Here is a 20893-nt window from a genome sequence, read left to right as displayed (position 1 = left end):
AGATTTATCAATTGTAATAACTAAAGACATCATCATGAAGCGAGCTAGGTCGCAAGCGCTTTTATAGTGGGTCTCCCTTTTTATGTGTGCTTAGGAGTAATTCTTATTTGAAAGTTTTCTTTCATATTTCAACTTATTTTCACCCATCTAAAATTTTCTAACTGCTATCAGTGCGATTTAATACTAACAGTATTTATATCTGATGTCCCTCTGTCCTTATTTTCAACAGTGCAAGAAAGGTATAAAATTTGCCTGAATTAAGTCACGGATAAAAATTCACAGGACAATAAGGGACGACATCAAAAGTTCAATGTAGGATAAATAAACTTAATTCACGTAGTTTTTTCACTGACTCCCCCCACCCCCCTCTTAACTTAATTTGGGAAAAATTGATTGATCAATACAGATATATGTAAAATCGATGTCAAATAAACAAAACTTGCAGCAATTTTTACCCCCACCCCCACCCCCAGACTATTTGAATTAAGTTTTTATCCTACATTGATCTTTTGATGTCGTCCCTAAATCAAAGCTCATTTATGCGATTCATAGTTTGTCTTTGATAAATAAATCGCCTTTGAAAAAAAGCAATTTACATTGTTCATGAACAACTGATTATAAAAACTTGGGAAACATTTTTCTTGTTTGAGATTTTTTCCACACAGCAAGAAAGATCGAAAATTTAAATTAAAAAAAATCAGGGACACAAATTCGTCGGACAAAACTAAATTAATAAATATAAGTTAGTTTTCATGAGTCGTGGGCATATGCACCAGAACAAAGTTGTTTTGAAATACAAGGAAACCCCAACATATCAACGAAGAAGGCCTCTTTTGCAGTGCATAAGATTAAAACTTGTCACCAGGTCTTCAGCAATCGGCTTTTTAATATCCATTTACAATGACAACACATTCATCATTGTAACAGAAACCAACATTCAATGTGTTGTAAGCGTTACATTTTTTCACACAAGAACATTTTGAACAGTGTATTTCTAAAATGCCCGAGAGACAACTTACATGTGTTTTGTATTGCACCATTAAGTAATTTAAAAAACATATATATAGAAATTAAAAGAAGAAATAAAAAAATAAAAGCAGCAAATTAAACTATATCTATACATAGATAACACTAATCAATTTACTTTCATGGTCAAACTAAAGAGCGAGGAACACGATTCCCTAAAAAAGAGTGATTTGAAATATTTTTTGCATTAGTTTTCGAGTTATCAAATTTGTTTTAATAGTTCCACCACATTGATGTAATGTCATTACAGGATGATACTTCCACAACAAACCGTGCATACATTCATTACATGTACATATGTCACCAATTAACACAAGTTTGTATTGTATCAGATTCAATTTAATAAAACAAACAGTGGCATCCTGTTGAGCATATATAAGACATCGTAATTGGAGATAGGAAAGACAATCAAGTGACAGGGTGCCTGCTGATGATAAAATTCATTTGACAATATATCAATTTCGAACTTTTTTAATATACCACCTTTTCATTTTCTTTAAATATTATCGAAATACAATTGATGGAAAAATGTTTTACGGGTGAAAAAAAATTTATTAAACAGCGAATCATTTATTATTATTTAAATGTAAATGTATACTTTATCATTTATCATTAAATACGTTTCACCAAATATAAATAAAAAATATCTTTATAGTCTCTATTATATGAAATTATACGAACTGTGAACTATCATGAACAAGAACCCTTATAGTAAAACTATTATGTCCTTGAACAGATGAGCTATCCCGACGAATACAATTTAATATAATTAAATATAATTTTATTTTGTATTCAATATTTATCGTTTCTATTTAAACAATAAAAAATAGCCACAGTGAACACTTTGAATTTGAACTTATTATGTATTATTTCATTTATTTAAGAATAACCGGAATTTAGTTTACATGTATAACAGTATGATCTTGTAATGTACGTTGTTTTCGTATATTACATTTGTGTTGGTTATTTTTTTCAAAGACAACTTTTCAAAACGCCGGAGACCTAAGAATTTCTTAATTTAAACTGACTTTTCTGAAATCAAAATATAGCTTATTGACAGGAGTATTCAACAGTATGTGTTAATAGTATTTCCTCCGCATATTAAGTGTGCTTCAATTTTTTAGTTACTGCTGTCTCGTTTCTTTTGAGGTCATTCATCGATATTTACTGATGTGAGTAAGGGAATTTAGATAATGAATTTTCAAAAAATCGGAGACCTAACAATGAGATAAGATAAATAGGATTTTTTAATACCACCAGAAAGGTAAATCTATGTAGAATTCGGTCGTATGTGTTAATAAGAATTCAGATGATTAATAAAAATAATATGAAGAATTAATGAAGAGTACCTATTTATTTTCCCATTACTTTCTATGTTAATCGAACATCATTAAAAACATTGCACCCCGGGTGTCGCTGATAAGGGTAATCGGCCATTAGTGTCCTTCATTCTTGGGTATGGTTCATCAGAATAAATCCACGCTCAGGACGTTGGATGTGCCAATCTTCTATGACCATAATATTACTTTTAAATGTTCATCAGAATAAATCCACGCTCAGGACGTTGGATGTGCCAATCTTCTATGACCATAATAATACTTATCAATATAATTACGATTTAGTAATCGTATGATTAAATTAATGGATCTCGTGTTGTCCGTAATTTATAGTAGTAATTTTACGAATCAGCTGTTTAGTTTACGCTTTTACATCGCTGTTTTTACGATGGAATTTCACCTCGTACAGAATATTTACGGTTGTTTGGCAGGTACGTTTATGATAGATGATGTGGGAATGTGACTTATTTTCTTAATAGAATAACTTGTGTTTTAGCCGTAATCATCTAAATTCCAACAGTGCCATAATCTATTTACTCGAGCAGCCATATTAGTTGTGTATTGGCGGTTTATTACACGAGATAGCTTGTTTACATAACAAACGTTTTGATTGGTTGATCTACTGACCCAAAAATTATAAATAGAAGGTTGATGAAACGAACTTCAGATCAATCCATCTCATTCATTCCAGTCACGTCTCAGTCATTACAACTGAACGGACGTGCTGAGTCAGCTCTCCTTTACCCGCTATCTTCGATGAGGGTTTACTGTTAGATGGATCAACGACTTCTTTCGATGACAGAAACCAATCCAACGCTGTACAGACTACGTTAGGCTATAATCCGCGTAGGGCAAATTCCCGCGTCAACATACACTCCAAAACCCATTATGGATGGGGGAGTGGTATGCCGAGTGACGTCCGAGGGCTGTATCCTAGGTGTTAGATGATGGACCACCATTTCACTGTCTCACGACTTTGGTCCTGATAATGCTTCCTGTCATCGTTAATACTACGTCCGAGACTCATCTACCAGTACTCCATCATCGAGGTTAGCAGGCTGCCAAGCTGACCAATCTGGCCCTGAAAGCAGCCGTTGTGAAGACATAACATCAAAATAGTCAACAAAAGAAAACAACTCACAAAACCAAGATGGCGGCCTACCAAAATGGCGTCCTCCACCTGTTCCTGACCGATGGCACAAAATTATTTAAACGCTCACCAAACGCCTTCGGGCACCGAGCCGACCGTGCGAGGGATGTATATCAAGTCAAGGTCGTAAAACACTTCCAGTAGTAGAACTTCAGAATTATTCTCATCGTCTGCAAGAGCAGTCACAAATTTAGCTTAGTCGTTTCCATTTTAGTCAACCTGGTTTATTATAAATATGTCTGAGCCACAGTCAACCTTAAGTCTGGTTTTAAATGTTTTAAGAAAACTAAACCTTCTGCACATGGCTGTTGTTTGTTTTGCATAAGTCAACCTTCAACCTATAGGAAAGTCCCGTCAACCGTCGTTCCACTTAGTCAAACTTCTATCGTTATGATAATAGGAGAGAGGTTTTCTGGAAATCTACTTTCATTTTAGCAGAAAGAAATAATATATATATGAATATTTTATTAAATCAACCCTTATAAATATTTTATACCATCGGCAAAAGAAGGTTGAAAAGTTCAACCTTCTTCCAAATCAACCTACGGAAACAGTCAACCTTATTGGAATTTCAAGTCAACCTTCCTGACCTATAAATTATAAATGATTACGGCATGTTGTATATAGATATAAATGTATAGTTTGTGATCAATTGTAAATATTTGATTATATAGATGCTACATAAAGTACATCTGAAAGTTATACCTGACTTAGTTATTATTTCAACCTTATACCAACTCAAAGGATCCATGCAAATTATGTTCGATCGAGCCTCCTTATTCAATTTAACCTACCACTCGGTTTAAGGGGCGAAATCGTTACACTGGTGTCAGAAATGGGATTCTATTTAACTTTGAAATTGGTTTTTGAAATGATTATTAAAAATTATATTGAAAAAGCTTTAGTATATTTGACTGATGTTAAACTGTTTCACTAAATTTTTATAAAAATCTAAATTGAATTAGAAATATTAAAATTTTAGTACATTATGGATGATTCTGGAGAAGTAATTATAGCTATTAATCATTCTTTCCAAGAGGAAAATGATGGGGAAATAACCATTCCTTTAGATGAACAGAAGGTTGATAGTGTTGAGCATGAGCAGACAATAAGCCATGACAAAGAACAATATTTATTTGTTAATGAATTAAAAAACCTTAAAAGTTTATATTCTATGACCAATTGGGGGAGATAACTCATGATTTCTCTAATTGTCAAAAAGAAGTTATCTGTGCTGTAAATCAGATAAAAAGAGATTTTGGAGATGAAATTTCTTCTATTAAAGGTCGTATAAGCCAAATTGAAGATGATGTACATGAAAACAAGAAAAATATTTCTACCATTTATAAAATGATGGAACAAAATAAAGATTTAGTAAATCACAGTAATCACATGAATGACATGGTAAACACTGAAAACATATCTGAAGTGATATCAGGTGTTGGGCAAGCAGTTCCTGGGGCAAATATTAAGACAAATCAAAATACAACAAAACAACAACAAAACACAGATAATATTTATTTATTTAATAAAGACAAAATGCGTAATGTTAATCAAAACTATGCTGTACTGGATAGACCTCTAGTTCCAAGATTGACCAATTCTCATACCTATTCACCCAAGTCTAGTAATGTAACAATGAAGCCACAGTTGTATGAGGGAGATGAAGATTTAAATGAATATTTAGCTCAATTTGAAATTTTAGCTGAAATAAATGGTTGGAATTATGCAACCAAATCATTATATTTGGCTGGTAGTTTTAAAGGGGGAGCAAGAGCCCTCTTAAATGAACTAGATAAAGAGTCTAGGAAAGATTATGATAGTTTGGTTAAAGTTTTTGGACACTAGATATGGTTCAGCTGAAAAATCAGAATTATTTAGAGCAAAACTTCAGACCCGTATGAGAGGGAAAGAAGAAAGTTTACCACAGTTAGCTCAGTCAATTAAGAAATTGACTAGGCAAGCTTATCCAGGTGCCCCATCCACAATAACTAGTGTATTAGCACTAGAACATTTCATTGATGCTTTACCAGATGCTGATATGAGACTAAGACTTAGGGAATCTAACCCTAAATCTATACATGAAGCAGAAACACTAGCTGTAAGATTAGAGACCTTAAAGTTAGCGGAGAGACAAAACGGGCGCATGGTTAGACAGGCAGATACAGTTCATAATGAGAATAATACAATTAATACAGAGTTGAACAATGACAAGGGGGAGGATTTTAAATCATTAAGGCACGAGTTGTCTGATTTTAAGAAGGAACTGGTATCTTTAACTAGAGATATTAAGGGTATGTCCCAAAACCAGAATAGGAATAGCCAAGGGGGAGGTAATCAACAGAGGAATTATCAAAATAGCCAGAGAGGATATAATAACCAGAATAAGAATTTTGGGACAAGGAAACAGAAATTTTAATCAAAGAAATAATAATTTTGGTCAAAATAGCCAGAATCAACCTTATTACTATCAACAGGGAAACCATGCAGTTGAGGTCAGACTCAGGGGTCGGAGCCAGGCCAAGTCAGAATGGCCCAAATCGATAAAGATCAATGAATCTTTGGCAAATAATGAGGGACTATTTGTAAGAGCTAAAATTAATGATAAAAAATTAGCTTTTCTTGTTGATACAGGAGCAAATGTTACTATTTTGAGTAAGAAATTTATTAATGAAATCAATCCCTCATTACTTCCTAAGATTAATCCTGTGAATATTAATTTAATTACTGCTACTGGTGATAGTGCACCATTTATAGGACATGTTGATGTTGAAATTTGCCTTGGAGATCATATTTATCACCACAATGTTTTAGTGGCTGATATTTCCAATGAAGGAATCATTGGGATGGATTTTCTTGTGACTCATGACTGTGATGTCTTATTAAGTCAAAATAAGTTGAAAATTAAAGGGGAGATAATTCAATGTTTTCATTATGCAAGTAGTGCTAAATCTTGTTATCGAGTTGCTATACAAGAGACAGTAAATGTGCCTCCTAATTCAGAAATGATTGTTTCTGGGGAGTCCAATGAACCTATTTTTAGAGGTTTAGCTGGTTTAATAAAACCTAATGAGAAATTTATGGAAAAAAATGGTTTATTGGTGGCAAGATCAATTGTACATCCAGAGATGTATAATATTCCTTTGAGAATAATAAATATAAATAATGAGCCCTGCACTTTATATAAGGGTACAATTATTGCTACCTGCAATAAAGTAAATGAAGAAGATATTCAAACTTCTGAGTTTGTTAATAATGTGGCTGGTGGCCAAGCTACAATAAATAAGGGGAGACAATTACCTGATTATTTACATGAAGTATTTGAGTCTAGTCAAATTAATCTTGATTAAGATCAAAATGAAAAATTTAAAGACCTTTTAATGGAGTATAGTAATATATTCTCAAAGTCCTCTGAGGACATTGGTTTAACTGATTTAGTTGAACATACCATAAATACTGGAAATCACCCTCCAGTACGTCAGCGACCCAGACGAATACCTCTAGCTAGAATGAAAGATGCTGAAGCTGAAATTCAGAAAATGGTTCAGCAAGATATTATAGAACCCTCTACAAGTCCCTGGAACTCCAATATTGTTCTCGTAAAGAAGTCAGATGACAGTTGGAGGTTCTGTATTGATTTTCGCTCCGTAAATTTACTGGTTTTACGTCCATCCTACCCGTTACCTCGTATAGATGACACAATAGATTCATTGTCATGCTCCAAGTTCTTCTCAACCGTCGATTTGAAGTCAGGATATTATCAGATTCCCGTAGCCAAAGAAGATAGACCAAAAACAGCCTTTTCATTTCCAGGAGGTGGTCTCTGGCAGTTCAAAAGAATGCCCATGGGTCTATGTAATAGTGCCCCTGTTTTTGAAAGATTAAGGGAAGCAGTTTTATCAGGGTTGACCTGGAAAATTTGTCTAGTTTATCTAGATGATATTATTATTTTCTCAAAATCATTTGAGGAGCATATGAAAAACTTGAAAGAAGTTTTTCAAAGATTAAAAGCAGCTAATTTAAAGCTGAATCCCAAGAAGTGTAACTTTTTAAAGACAGAAGTTAAATTTTTAGGTCACATTGTTAGCGAAAGTGGAGTAGCTACTGACCCAAATAAAATTCAGTCAGTTAAGGACTGGCCAGTGCCCAAGAGTATAAAAGATGTAAGAAGTTTTCTAGGATTAACATCCTATTATAGAAAATTTATTTTAAAATATATATGCTGATAAAGCTAAACCTTTATATAAGGTTACTGAGAAAAACCAGAAATTTGTCTGGACAGACGATTGTCAACAATCCTTTGAGGAATTAAAGAATACCTTAATTAGTGCACCTATTTTAGCCTACCCCACAAGGGAGGATTTATTTATATTAGACACTGACGCAAGTAATGTTGGTATGGGAGCAGTGCTATCCCAACTCCAAGATGGAGTAGAAAAAGTAATTTGTTACTTTAGTAAAACTTTCAGTAGATCAGAGAGAAAATATTGTGTTACCAGAAGAGAGCTACTAGCTGTAGTAGCCTCTATTAAACATTTTCACCATTATTTATATGGTAAATACTTCAAGGTTAGAAGTGACCATGGTGCATTAAGTTGGTTGTTTAATTTTAAGAATCCAGAAGGTCAGTTAGCTCGTTGGTTCGAGGTCCTGGCATCCTATGATTTTAAGATTGAGCACAGAGCTGGAAGGTCCCATAATAATGCAAACGCCCTAAGTCGACGTCCTTGCTATAATAAAGAATGTCCTCACTGTGCTAGAGTAGAAATAAATTATGAATTGGTTCCAACTCATAAAGACAGTTTTACAGTTGAAAATTGTAATGATAGTGTCACTGTTAGTGAATCTTGCAGAAATGTTCAAGATGTCAGTGCAGAGTTGTCAGTTACAAAACCTAGTATTAGCTGTATAAATGAAGATAGGAGACCAAATATGACAAGTGACGAAAAGTGCCACAAAGTAAAAAGTCATGTCATTCATAATAAATTTAATAGTAAGGGTCCAGAGAAAAACCCTGATGTACTCCCTGTTCATTCTAAAATAGTGAGAGTTTGTACCAGATCTAAGGATTATTGTTGTAGTCAAAATGAGAAGGACAACCCAGTTAAAGAAATAAATTTTGAAAATGTTTCAGAATCTCAGTTATCTGATGATGTAATCAGTATAATTATTCAGTGGAAAATAGATGAAGTTAAACCCACATGGGCAGATGTATCCCATATGAGTCCTGGAGTTAAATTTTATTGGTCAAGATTAAATTCTTTAATTCTTGTCAATGGAATTTTATATAGAAAATGGGAAAGCTATAATGGAAAACATTATGATCTACATATTGTTCTTCCAGCTAATTTTAAAAGGTTCGTGTTGAACCAAGTTCATAACACAGTGACCGGTGGTCATCTTGGTGTAAGAAAAACTCTGTCAAAAATTAAACAGAGATATTTTTGGTATAAAATGAGACAGGATGTTAAATTTTGGTGTACTAAATGTGATATTTGTGCTAAGAAAGCACCTTGTAAAAAACCTAAGGCCCCAATGAAACAGTATCTTGTGGGTGCTCCTTGGGAAAGAATGGCCATTGACATTCTAGGACCTTTACCATGTAGTGTGAATAATAATCGCTATCTAATGGTAGTTCAGGATTATTATTCCAAATGGACGGAAGCCATACCAATTCCAGACACTGAAGCAGTTACAGTTGCTAAGAAATTTGTAGAAAGAAAAGTAACCATTTTTGGGGTTCCTCTTTCTATTAACTCAGACCAAGGGTCTAATTTTGAGTCTCATGTGTTTAAAGAGATGTGTAATATTTTGGGTATTCATAAAACCCGTACAACACCAGTCAGGCCAAAATCGGATGGTATGGTTGAAAAGTCGAATTCAACTATTGAAACTATGTTATCTGCCTTTGTAAGCAAACACCAAAGAGATTGGGACGAATATATTTATTTATTAATGTTGGCCTATAGGTCATCAGAACATGAGAGTTTGGGTACATCTCCATGTTCCATGTTATTTGGAAGAGAAGTTAATTTACCAGTAGATTTAATTCTGGGTGGACCAGAGACTGAAAAGTCACCTTTACATTTAAAAACTGTTTATGCATATGAATTATCTCAAAAGTTAGAGGTAATTCATCAATTTGCACGAAATAAATTAAAACTGTCAAGCGACAGGATGAAAAGAAATTATGACATTTCAACAAAAATGCAGAAATTTGATGCAGGAGATCCAGTGTGGTTGCACAATCCTCGTCGTGTAAAGGGGTTGTGTCCAAAATTACAAAATAATTGGGAAGGTCCATATATTGTGGTAAATAAACTTAATGATGTGATATATCGTATACAGAAAGGTCCAAAGACCAAACCTAAAGTAGTGCACCAAGACAGGTTGAAGCCCTATCTTGGGGAAAATGTTTCAAGTTGGTTAAAATAGATATGATGGATAGGAGGGGAAGTGAAACCCTAAAATTCCATATATCTATCCAGTATAGTACAGTTTTTGGTTATTTTATAGAAATATATAAAATCAAATAGCGAGATTTTAAAGGAAATGTTCCTTTTTATAATTGCAGGTCACAGTATATACCTGTGGAATTTGCCATGATTTCACTTTTGACCAGTCAATAATATGCAAAAGGCATATGACGGAACAACATAGTGGGTTTGGTTGGAGGTGTGAGGAGTGTAGGTTGGTGGTAAGCCGTAGAGCTGCCCACAAGAAGTGTGAGGGAATGTTGAAGTTAATAAACAGGACCACAATGACTTGTACAAAAGAGGAGGAGGATCAGTTCCTTCTGTTCCAAAGACAGAGAGAGGAAAAGATGATAACGGAGAGGGTGGACAAGGAAGAAAAAAAGGAGCTGCAGAAAGATAGCAAAAAGAGGTCTCACAGGAAGGAACAGGACCAAGGGACAAAGAAGTAGAGGACAGAACTTGGGAACTTGTATGTGGAGATTAATATGGTATTTGGGGATGGAGGGGAGAAAAAGAAGAAGGAAGTTAAGAAGGTGCAGGAGAAGAAGAGAACACCAGAGGAAGAAAGGGAGAGAAAGGAGAAGAGGGAAGAAAAAAAGAGAAGGAAGGAAGAAAAAGAAGTGGAGAAGGAGAGTAAGAAAGGAAAAGAGGATGAGACGGAGAAGAAGAAAGAAGAAAAGGAGAAGAAGAAGGAGGAGAGGGCAAGTAAGAAAGAGGATGAGAAGATAAAGGAGAACAGGAAGGAGTCGGTGCAAAAGCAGAAAGAGGTACTTTCTAATTTATGGAAGGAGATGGAGAATTCCTCAGTGGGAAGTCTTGAGGAAGTTTCACTATGTGATCCGGAGGAGGATGCTTTTTTGGATAATATTGTGGGTTTCACTTCGGCAGTGGAACCTATTTCTCCTCTGCCAAGTGATCCCTGCAAGACCAGCCCCAATCCTGATATGCCATATACAGACATCCCTGTTATAACCGTCCCCGATATTGATACAGCCATCCCTAATATTGATGTCTCTGTTGTGGAACTACCATCATTGGAACCACCCCTCACCTCCACTAGTTTATGTATCCCGTTAGCTACACAGCCTTGTCCAACCTATTCGCCTACTCAGGAACTCCTCTCCCCATCTGAATTGAGAAAGGCTGCTGCCATTTACACTCCTACCCCAGTAAAGAAATTAAAGTTGGAACAAATACAAAAGAGCCAGCAAACCCGTTTTTTTATAAATGTTGGTGGAACCAGATTTGAGACCTCAGCCACAGTTTTTCAGTCCTGTCCAGAGTCCATATTATCTGCAATGATCAAGGAAGACTCTCCCGTAAAGCCGTATATTTTCGATGGGCGCCATACCTATTTTTTGGATCGTGATGCCAAACATTCCCCCCTCATCTTAAATTATTTAAGGAACCAGGCCCGGACCCATTCCGAAATGCTTCCCAGAGTTTTTGGGCCACTCTCTTCCCACCGGCTGCATTTTGATCATGGTCAGGGCGTTGAAAGCTTCCTCATGTTTCATTAGATTTATACATGAGTTTAATGATGTTTGGATGTGGGTCCCGGACATGTTTCTTCAGCTTGGTGTGCCATCCCTCTAGATGTGTAGTCCTCGGTCCCTGTACTGTGTAATGGTCCCAAAGGTGACTGTTCTGTTCGACCGAGTATGTTGTTACATAGTCTGTAAAGGACTTGTAGTTGATGTTAGTATCAATCTGATTCCATGTCGATTAGGGCATTAAACCACACATCTTCGACCTCAGCAGAAGGTACATGTGAAAGGACAGCGGCACGGCGTACTAGTTGGTGAATGTTGTTGCAGTTTTATAGATATGACTCAAGGCCGTTCACAAATAAGGCAAAAAGAAGAGGGGACAAAAGTTTCCCTTGACATACACCGTTGCTACAAGGGGAAAATTAATGTTGATTACAATCATTATAAGAAATGCAAAAATTTGTACCGTTATACATTTTTACAATTTTATTATATATGTTACCATTCATATTATTCAATAGACACTTATACCATAGTCGATCCCGCCAAACTTTTTCGAAAGCTTTTCAAAATCACTAAATGCGCAAAACATTTTTTCTCTTCTTGGTTTTTAGAATTTCAAAAAAAAAAATAAAAAATATATAAACACATTTTTAGTCAGTGTTGAATACCCCTTACGAAATCCACATTAAAATTAATTCAAAATAAGAAAGTCGTCCTAAATTTCAGTTAATTGCTCACTTAAAATTACAGTAACGAGTTTCCAAAGGCAACTCACATTTTTAATTGGTCTATAATTTTTTGAGTCCATTTTATCACCTTTGTTTATATTTCCAATAAACCAACTATCCAGGACAACGCCCGTTACGAAAATAACATTAAATAGTTGCTTGTAAATGTCTATAAATATATTTTCTGTTGACTTAATAAATTAATTGTTTTCACTTTTTTAATACATTTCTTTTCAATTTTGTCTTTTGAAATGTCTCTACTTTCGTTCAGACGATTCATATCGTTCGGATCGATGAGGGTGGTTTTTAACGACCTTGACTACCCATGAGGGTCTTGCACGGTCGGCCCTGGCTTGCGCTTTTTTAGGCATTTAAATAATTTATGTTCACCTTAAGTAATTGATATAATTTTGAGTGACAAAAAGGTAAAAATGAATAAAAAATAACATGAATTAAAATTAAAATGAACAATAATTTGATAGATTAAAATAAATAAATAAATAAATTGATGAATAAAAAATAAAAGATAAAAATAAATAGAACTTAAATCAGATAAAAGAAAATAAAAATGAAAATGAAAATTTAAGTAAAGAAAAAAAAATAAATAATAGAAAATAGAAATAGGAGCCACCAAAAGCTGGAAAAGGAGAAAAGCTAGGCCAAGCAAACGGCAGTGAGCGACAGCAACGTTGTCATGGTACACCAGCAGCCAAGTAAAGAGTGGATATGCCAAATTATGTATGTGAATTTAGTTGCCAAATATTTTATATAAGCCTAAATAGGACTAAATATGTAATTAGTTTAAGGTTTTATATGTAGAGAAAGAATAAGTAAATAAAAGAAAAGAAAAGAAAAGAAAACCAAAGGGTGTATGTATAATTTGACTGCTTTGTGCTAGCCTACTATTATTGCAGGACTTTAACCCTCTTGCTGCCGAGTTTATTTCTTGCTTTGTCGCGCCAAAAGCATCTTGACGTTTCATATTTGTGACGTTGCAAAACTTGTGCCTCTCTGTAGAACAGTGCTTTCCCGCCGTCCATAATTTTTCCCGCGTCAATTTAGCCGTAATTAGGAAAATCGATTAAAAGTAATTTTATAAAAATCCTTGCACTAAGATTGTTATAAACGATGTTTTTAATATTACATTATTTAAAAATACAACTTTTAACCTTGAAATATAGTTTTTTTTATATTTCTTATCTTTAAAAAATGAAGACAATATTGCTAATAATTTTATAAGCGCTTTTGTCGTCTCGCCTTGACGCAGTCAAAAAATCGAGACATAGGTATGCTGTTTCCGGCATCGGCGGCGACGGCGGCGTCAACAATGTATTAGTTTGTGATTAGGTCTAGTTCATGGTGAACAATTGTGGTAGGTCAATGATATTTGGTATGCAGTTGTATTAGCATTGGCACATCTGATTACCATGGAGATTATTTGGCCCTGCCCCCTCAGTCAAGGTCTATTGACTTTGAAACTTTTCATAGTTTACATGTATTAGTTTGTGATTAGGTCAATTTATGGGGAACCACTAGTGGTAGGTCAATGATATTTGGTATGCAGTTGTATAAGCATTGGCATATCTCATTTCCATGGAGATTATTTGGCTCCGCCCCCTTAGTCATGGTCTATAGGCTTTGAAAATTTTGCTAAGTTAACATGTATTAGTTTGTGATTAGGTCAGTTCAAGGGGAACCATTAGTGGCAGGCCAATGTTAATTGCTGTTCAGTTGTATAAGCATTAGCACATCTCATTTCCATGGAGAATATTTGGCCCCGCCCCCTCAGTCATGGTCTATTTACTTTGAAACTTTTGCTTAGTTTACAAGTATAAGTTTGTGATTAGATCAGTTTAAGATGAACTGCTCATGTTAAGTCAATGATATTTGGTATGCAAATTTATTGGCATTTGCAAGTATCGTTTCCATGGAGATTATATAGCCCCATCCCTGATCATGGTTCATTGACTTTGAAACTTTTACATAGTTTACAAGTTAATGTTTGTGTTTAGGTTTGTTTAAAGGGAACGACTTATAATAAGTCAATGGTATTTGGTATGCAGAGTTGTATTAACATTGGCACATCTCATTCCATGGAGATTGTTTAGCCATGTACCTTCAGTCATGGTTCATCGACTTTGAATATTTGCATAACTTACATGTTAAAGTATTGCTATTTTAATTTCAACATTTGCATTATCAAAATTACAAAAAGGCGAGACATATCTCTGTGATAACAGTTTATTTTATCTTTGCCAAGTGAAATGCATAACTGATTCTTAACCACCTCTAAAATACTAGAATATATTATCCTTGTTATCTAATTAGCTTAGTAAACCTTGTTATAATTGAAAAATACCGGAAAGAATCTTTCAAATAATTATATAAACAAATCAACGGCCCCCAATAAAAATTTAAAAAAAATGCAAGTACAAATAAAAAATAAATAAAACTCAGAACAGCCGATTCTATGAACTACTTCGTGCTGTAAAGTATGATATGTGTCAGATTAATTTTTTTCATTTCAAGCCTTGTTTCGGTAGGCGAGGAAAGAATTTTTATAAACCTTATTCATATTGTTTATTTCTTTATCATGTTTATCATTATTTTGTTGACCACTTATTGTTCAAAATTTTAGAGAAATGTTTGAAATATGAATTTGAAAAACAGGAAAACGAGGGAAGAAATTCTAAAAATAATTTCTATTGTCTACATGTGAACCTGAACCTGAATCAGTCATTATTCATGACTTGAAAATATTATATTTTTTGGCATACATGAAATATCTCTTATGATTCGTTGATTGATAAATTGTTGTTTGTTCAACGTTCAGTGGCAGGTATTTCATGCAATATTAAGGACGACTGGGATCTAATGAACAATAAATCTGTTGCTCAGTAGGTCCCACAAAGTAAAAGATCTGAGATGAATGGCTAAATATTGAGATTGCCACTGGGAAAGGATGACATGTTTGATAGGAAGAGAAATCGTTAGGTCACCTACTAATTTAACATCCCCATTTCGAATGAAAATAAATATTTTTAGATTATTTCTTCCATGATGAAACAGGTATAAAATGTATTGAAATATCATATCGCTACAAGTATATCGTGTTACATTTGTGTACCTTTACAACAAATATTTAAGAAGTCAATCGCGTCATTTGAGCCCAACAAATATTTTCCAGTTCTCTTAAATAACAACTGAATAAAGCGTGTATTGTGAATATTGATATTTCGCGTAATCAAGTATAACAGTTACCTTTTCTGTGATTATTTATTAGGAATGCGATTATTAATTAAGATATTCTGATTAAAGGATATATGAAAAAACTTTTAACAAATTTCTCGAAAGTATGCGATATTTTGCATGAAAATGACGAACTACGTAATTAGTAAACACGTTTAAATAAGTTGGTATTATAGTACTAACAAGCTTATGATCCTGTATCATTTGTTGACATCCGTTTTAAGTATACAAATAATGCATTTAAATCAGTTTACTTCATTCCCGCCAAAATCTTCCTTTTGGCTCCGTCTTTGCTTGTCAGTGCCCTCTGTATTGTGACGTTACCATGGACCTTCGACGTTCTACACAATCAACAAGTTTTGTGTGTAGAAGCCATAAATGTCTCTTTGGCAGCAAGAGGGTTAAAGTGCTATTATCCCCGGCTAAGTATATTTCTAGGATTTTGATTGGTTAACGCATGTCGTTACAAAACCCATAGCCCCTGGGTGTTGCTAACCCATATACCCGGACGTTGCTACCCATTACAACGGGGAACATCACGCGCGTTTTCTTTTGTTCCATGGTTGTTTCTTGTGAAATATCGAATTCTGTAGATTATTCATGATGTCTGTAATTGAATATTTAATCCACTAACGATTTTATCTTATTATATCGATTATTTGCACTCATTTTAGTAAATACATCACTTTGCAGCCACATTGTCAATGAATGGTACTACTGACCTAGCTATGCAAATGACCCACGTTGACGTCACACCGTTTATGATGTAACTCTCACAACATTGCGCGCCAAATTCGACCCATTTCAGTTTCTCTGTCTCTAGTTTAAAAACGTCTTATACGTGTTTACTTTATTTGATATTTATTCAATACTTAAAGGAATTTTTTTTCTATTTATGTGGAGACTTCAATAGTCGATTAGGTAATTATAACGATTTCATTCAGGGAATAGACCAACTAAGTGAGTGCAATATTACCGATTTTACAGCCAACAACTATGGTGAAGTATTTCGTGAATTTCTATCAACTGTGTTTTAAATGGGCGATATCCTACCTATGATAATCTCACATATGTTTCTACTAAAAAATTAGGCACTTAAAACAACCTTATCCATAATCAATTGCGAATAAAAGAACGTTTTTCTATTGCAAGGAGAGCCTTTAAAAAGTGGAAACCAGTGACAAAGTTTTCAGAAAAATAAATCAGCTCTTTTATGAAAAGATGCTTTCAATGAACATAACAATGGTAACTTCATATTTCAGACAATTAGTTGTTAACCCATTCGAACACATTACTGTGTTGTTCCATATGAAAGTTTGTGTCATTATAAAAATTTCAAAGTTATAAGAGTAAGTGTTTTATGTAATAAAAGTGCTCGGCCAGGTTCGTTTGGTCGAAATCATATACCTGATCATTCTGTATTATGTTGGGAATTTGAAACCAATTTTGATATGATAAATGAAATTAGTTCTATTAGTTTATCACATAGTGCTCACAATAACATGAGCCAACAAAAGAATACATAGTGCTCACAATAACATGAGCCAACAAAAGAATACATAGTGCTCACAATAACATGAGCCAACAAAAGAATACATAGTGCTCACAATAACATGAGCCAACAAAAGAATACATAGTGCTCACAATAACATGAGCCAACTAAAGAATACATAGTGCTCACAATAACATGAGCCAACAAAAGAATACATAGTGCTCACAATAACATGAGCCAACAAAAGAATACATAGTGCTCACAATAACATGAGCCAACAAAAGAATACATAGTGCTCACAATAACATGAGCCAACAAAAGAATACATAGTGCTCACAATAACATGAGCCAACAAAAGAATACATAGTGCTCACAATAACATGAGCCAACAAAAGAATACATAGTGCTCACAATAACATGAGCCAACAAAAGAATACATAGTGCTCACAATAACATGAGCCAACAAAAGAATACATAGTGCTCACAATAACATGAGCCAACAAAAGAATACATAGTGCTCACAATAACATGAGCCAACAAAAGAATACATAGTGCTCACAATAACATGAGCCAACAAAAGAATACATAGTGCTCACAATAACATGAGCCAACAAAAGAATACATAGTGCTCACAATAACATGAGCCAACAAAAGAATACATAGTGCTCACAATAACATGAGCCAACAAAAGAATACATATGTTTCATATGATGTGAAAAATATCCCAAATGATTGGATGACAAATAACGATATATTGAATTAAATTAATATGTGTGTAAATAATATACAGAGTTCTATTTTTTAAAGAGAGATAATTTAAAGTTGATAAATTATAATTATGATAGTTTTGTTGAAATTTTACACTCTGAAATGAACAATAAATAAGAATCTAAAGTCAAAGTTCTGAACAGTACAAACAATCGAAAAAGACGAATTAAAAAACCATGGTGGAATGACAATCTAACAAAGAAGTGGAACAATGTTTGCACAGCAGAAAATGACTATGTAACTTTTAAACAGGGAACCTTAAAACAACAATTACGTAAACACTTTGTTGATAAACGCAAAGAATTTGACAGACTTACACAAAAATATAAGCGTCAATATTGGTACCGCTGACAAGAGCTAGTTAATTTTAGTGACAATGACCCAAAACAGATTTTACGTAGAATTGGTCAAATTGGTATAGGTAACGAGAGACAGATGTGTATTCCGAATGAAGTTACTTAAGATGATGGAACTATAACTAACAATTTAGAAAATATTTTAAGTAAATGGAAAAACAATTTCCACAATTTATTGAACCCAAATGTAAATGCAGAGTGTAATAAGGTTGAACATTGTAATATTAAAGAAAACATTATTTGTATTGATTTAGATAAGGAAATTACCATTGATGAGGTTCATAAAATTGTAATGAATGTAAAAAATTGTAAAAGTGCAGGTATTACCCTTATTCAAGCTGAAATATGCAAGAATATTTCTTTTATTTCTATTTTACGTAAATTATTTAACTTATGTTTCAGTTCTGGTAAAGTATCAAATTTGTGGAATAAGGGAATTATAACCCGAATACCAAAATGTTCTACATCAGATCCTAGAGATCCTTTATCTTATAGGGGCATAACTCTAGCTCCATTTGCATACAAGATGTATTGTAGTATTTTAAATGACAGATAAGTCAAATGATTAGATGAAAGGGAGATAATTAACGATGAGCAAAATGGCTTTATGAAAGGCAAAAGTACAATTGATCATTATAAGCACTATAACACCAATAATAGAAACCAGGAAAAAGTGTAAATTATAAACATATGTAGCTTTTATACAGACTTTAAGAAGGCTTATGACTCAATTAATATATTTTTTTTGTTTAACAAACTAGAAAATTTAGGTATAAGTTCAAAGTTTATGTACTCTCTAAAAGCTTTATACTCTAATGTAGAATGTAGTGTACGTGTAAATGGTAATATGACTGAATAGTTTAACGTTGATTCTGGGTTGAAACAAGGTTGTGTTTTATCATCTATAATTTTTAATATATTATATAAATAATTTGGGTGATGATATTAATGCGTTAAATTTTAGTAATAACATAGATGAAGAAAAAAAAGCTATATTTTTATATGCTGATGATGTTATTTTCGAGAACGAAGATTGATTGATTGATTGGTGTTTAACGCCATTTTCAACACTATTGTGCTTTTTCGTGGCGGTCAGTTTTTATTGGTGGAGGAAGCCGGAGAGAACCACCGACCTTCGGTAGGAAAACTGACAATCCTAGTCAATTAAGATTGAAGTCGAGTGCACCTGCCCCGTGCGGGATTTGAACTCACAACCTCAGTGTTGACTGGCTAGTGATACAGTAGTTCGACTACTTAGACCACTCGGCCACCGATATAGTGCACTATTTAGATTATCAATTAATGGCTAAAGCAGTAGCAAAGTCAGCCAGTAGAGCATTAGGATTGTTAATTGTGAAGAGTAAAACACATGGTGGTTTCCAGCACATTTTTTTTTCAAAACTGTACAATACAATGGTATGGTCAGTTATTAGTTATGGTGCATGTATTTGGGGAACCAGGGACTTTTCCTGCATAAATGCAGTCCATAACAGGGCCATGAGATTTTTTTGGGGAGTTGGCAAATACACACCAAATGATGCCATAGCTGGTGATATGGGCTGGAAACCACCATGCGTTAAACAATGGTCAAGTGTCTTGAGACATTGGACTAGATGTTACATTATGGACCCACAAAGGATAAATTTTAAAATTTTGAAATGGTCCATACGAAAGTGCAATACTAAAATTAAGAGTTAAGAGATGTTAAAATTGTATAATTATGAGCAATATTGTAATTTTGAATCAAATGTATGAACAAAAATAGTATTAAACAAATTGAGGAAGATGTATGTAATAAGTTTAAGTCAAACTGGTGTACATGAGTTGCTGCGTATGCAGAGGGAAGTAAATTGAGGACTTATGAATTGTTTAAAAATGATTATTGTACTGAAAATTATTTAAAAAATATTCTGTCAATTAAACACAGAAGTGCTTTTGCAAGATTTAGATGTGGGTAGCTCCACTAAAAATAGAAACTGGAAGGTATTAAAGAAAAGAAGTCCACGAGAGGACATGTTTTAACTGTAGCATTACTATTGAAGATGAATTTCATGTCGTTTTAAAATGCCCATTATATGTAGATTTAAGACAAATCATGATACATGAAGTATAAATTTTAATGAACGTTTTAACCTATCAGATAGCGAAAAAAAAAATTTATTTAATAACGACAATGTTGCTGCTATTGTTGCCAAAACCTGCAACAATATTTTGTTGAGAAGAAACAGTATTTTTTTTACTAGTTCTAAGTTCTTAGTTGAATGTTTTACTTTCATTTAGTATAGATGGACAACGTAAATTTTAAATGTAAACGTGTAAAAATATGTTTATATGTATATTTTGTGTTTTAAAAGTTTCTCATAAATCTTTTTAAGATTGGTGCATACAATGCAAATGTTTTAATGTTTTATGTTTATTTCTGTGAATCTCATTTTATTTTTGTATGTGGTGAGACTATAATAAAATATTGAATCTGAATCATGTTCATGTACATACACAATGGGCACATAATTCATCATCATGACCTTTGTCACGGCAAAATTTACATGGGGTTTCTACGGTTTTATCTCACGTAGTTTACACCTTAGTTTTCAGGTGGCATCTCTTCACGACCTTTCCACGGCAGTCATTCTACGTAAGTGTCACGAAACAAGTTTAACGGCATCCTGTAATTTAACCGTGACAAACATAGTAGACCCCCCATAGTAAAAATCACACGCATTTTTACATACTTTTTCACGACCAATTTACGGGATATTGTCACAGTAATGTAAGCCAGTCTTGTTCCCATTTTATGGCAGGTTCAAGATCTACTTGA

General features: G+C 33.7%; 1 protein-coding gene across 1 annotated transcript; it reads left to right on the top strand.

Moving 5' to 3' along the window:
* The first annotated feature begins 9031 nt into the window (after positions 1-9031).
* Positions 9032-11509, top strand: LOC127737832 (putative uncharacterized protein DDB_G0271982). The gene has a single exon (XM_052248776.1). It carries the CDS (start codon positions 10475-10477, stop codon positions 11507-11509), a length of 1035 nt encoding a protein of 344 aa, XP_052104736.1. The 5' UTR covers positions 9032-10474.
* Positions 11510-20893: the final 9384 nt, after the last annotated feature.

The sequence above is a fragment of the Mytilus californianus genome, unplaced genomic scaffold (genome assembly GCF_021869535.1).
Source record: "Mytilus californianus isolate M0D057914Y unplaced genomic scaffold, xbMytCali1.0.p SCAF_1, whole genome shotgun sequence".
Classification (NCBI taxonomy): Eukaryota; Metazoa; Mollusca; class Bivalvia; order Mytilida; family Mytilidae; genus Mytilus; species Mytilus californianus.
Note: the sequence above shows the minus strand (reverse complement) of the source record. Positions and strands in the feature narration are given on the sequence as shown.

Excerpts from the sequence above, each read along its gene's own strand:
- LOC127737832 (XM_052248776.1), top strand. The coding sequence starts at position 10,475 with ATGGTATTTGGGGATGGAGGGGAGAAAAAGAAGAAGGAAGTTAAGAAG.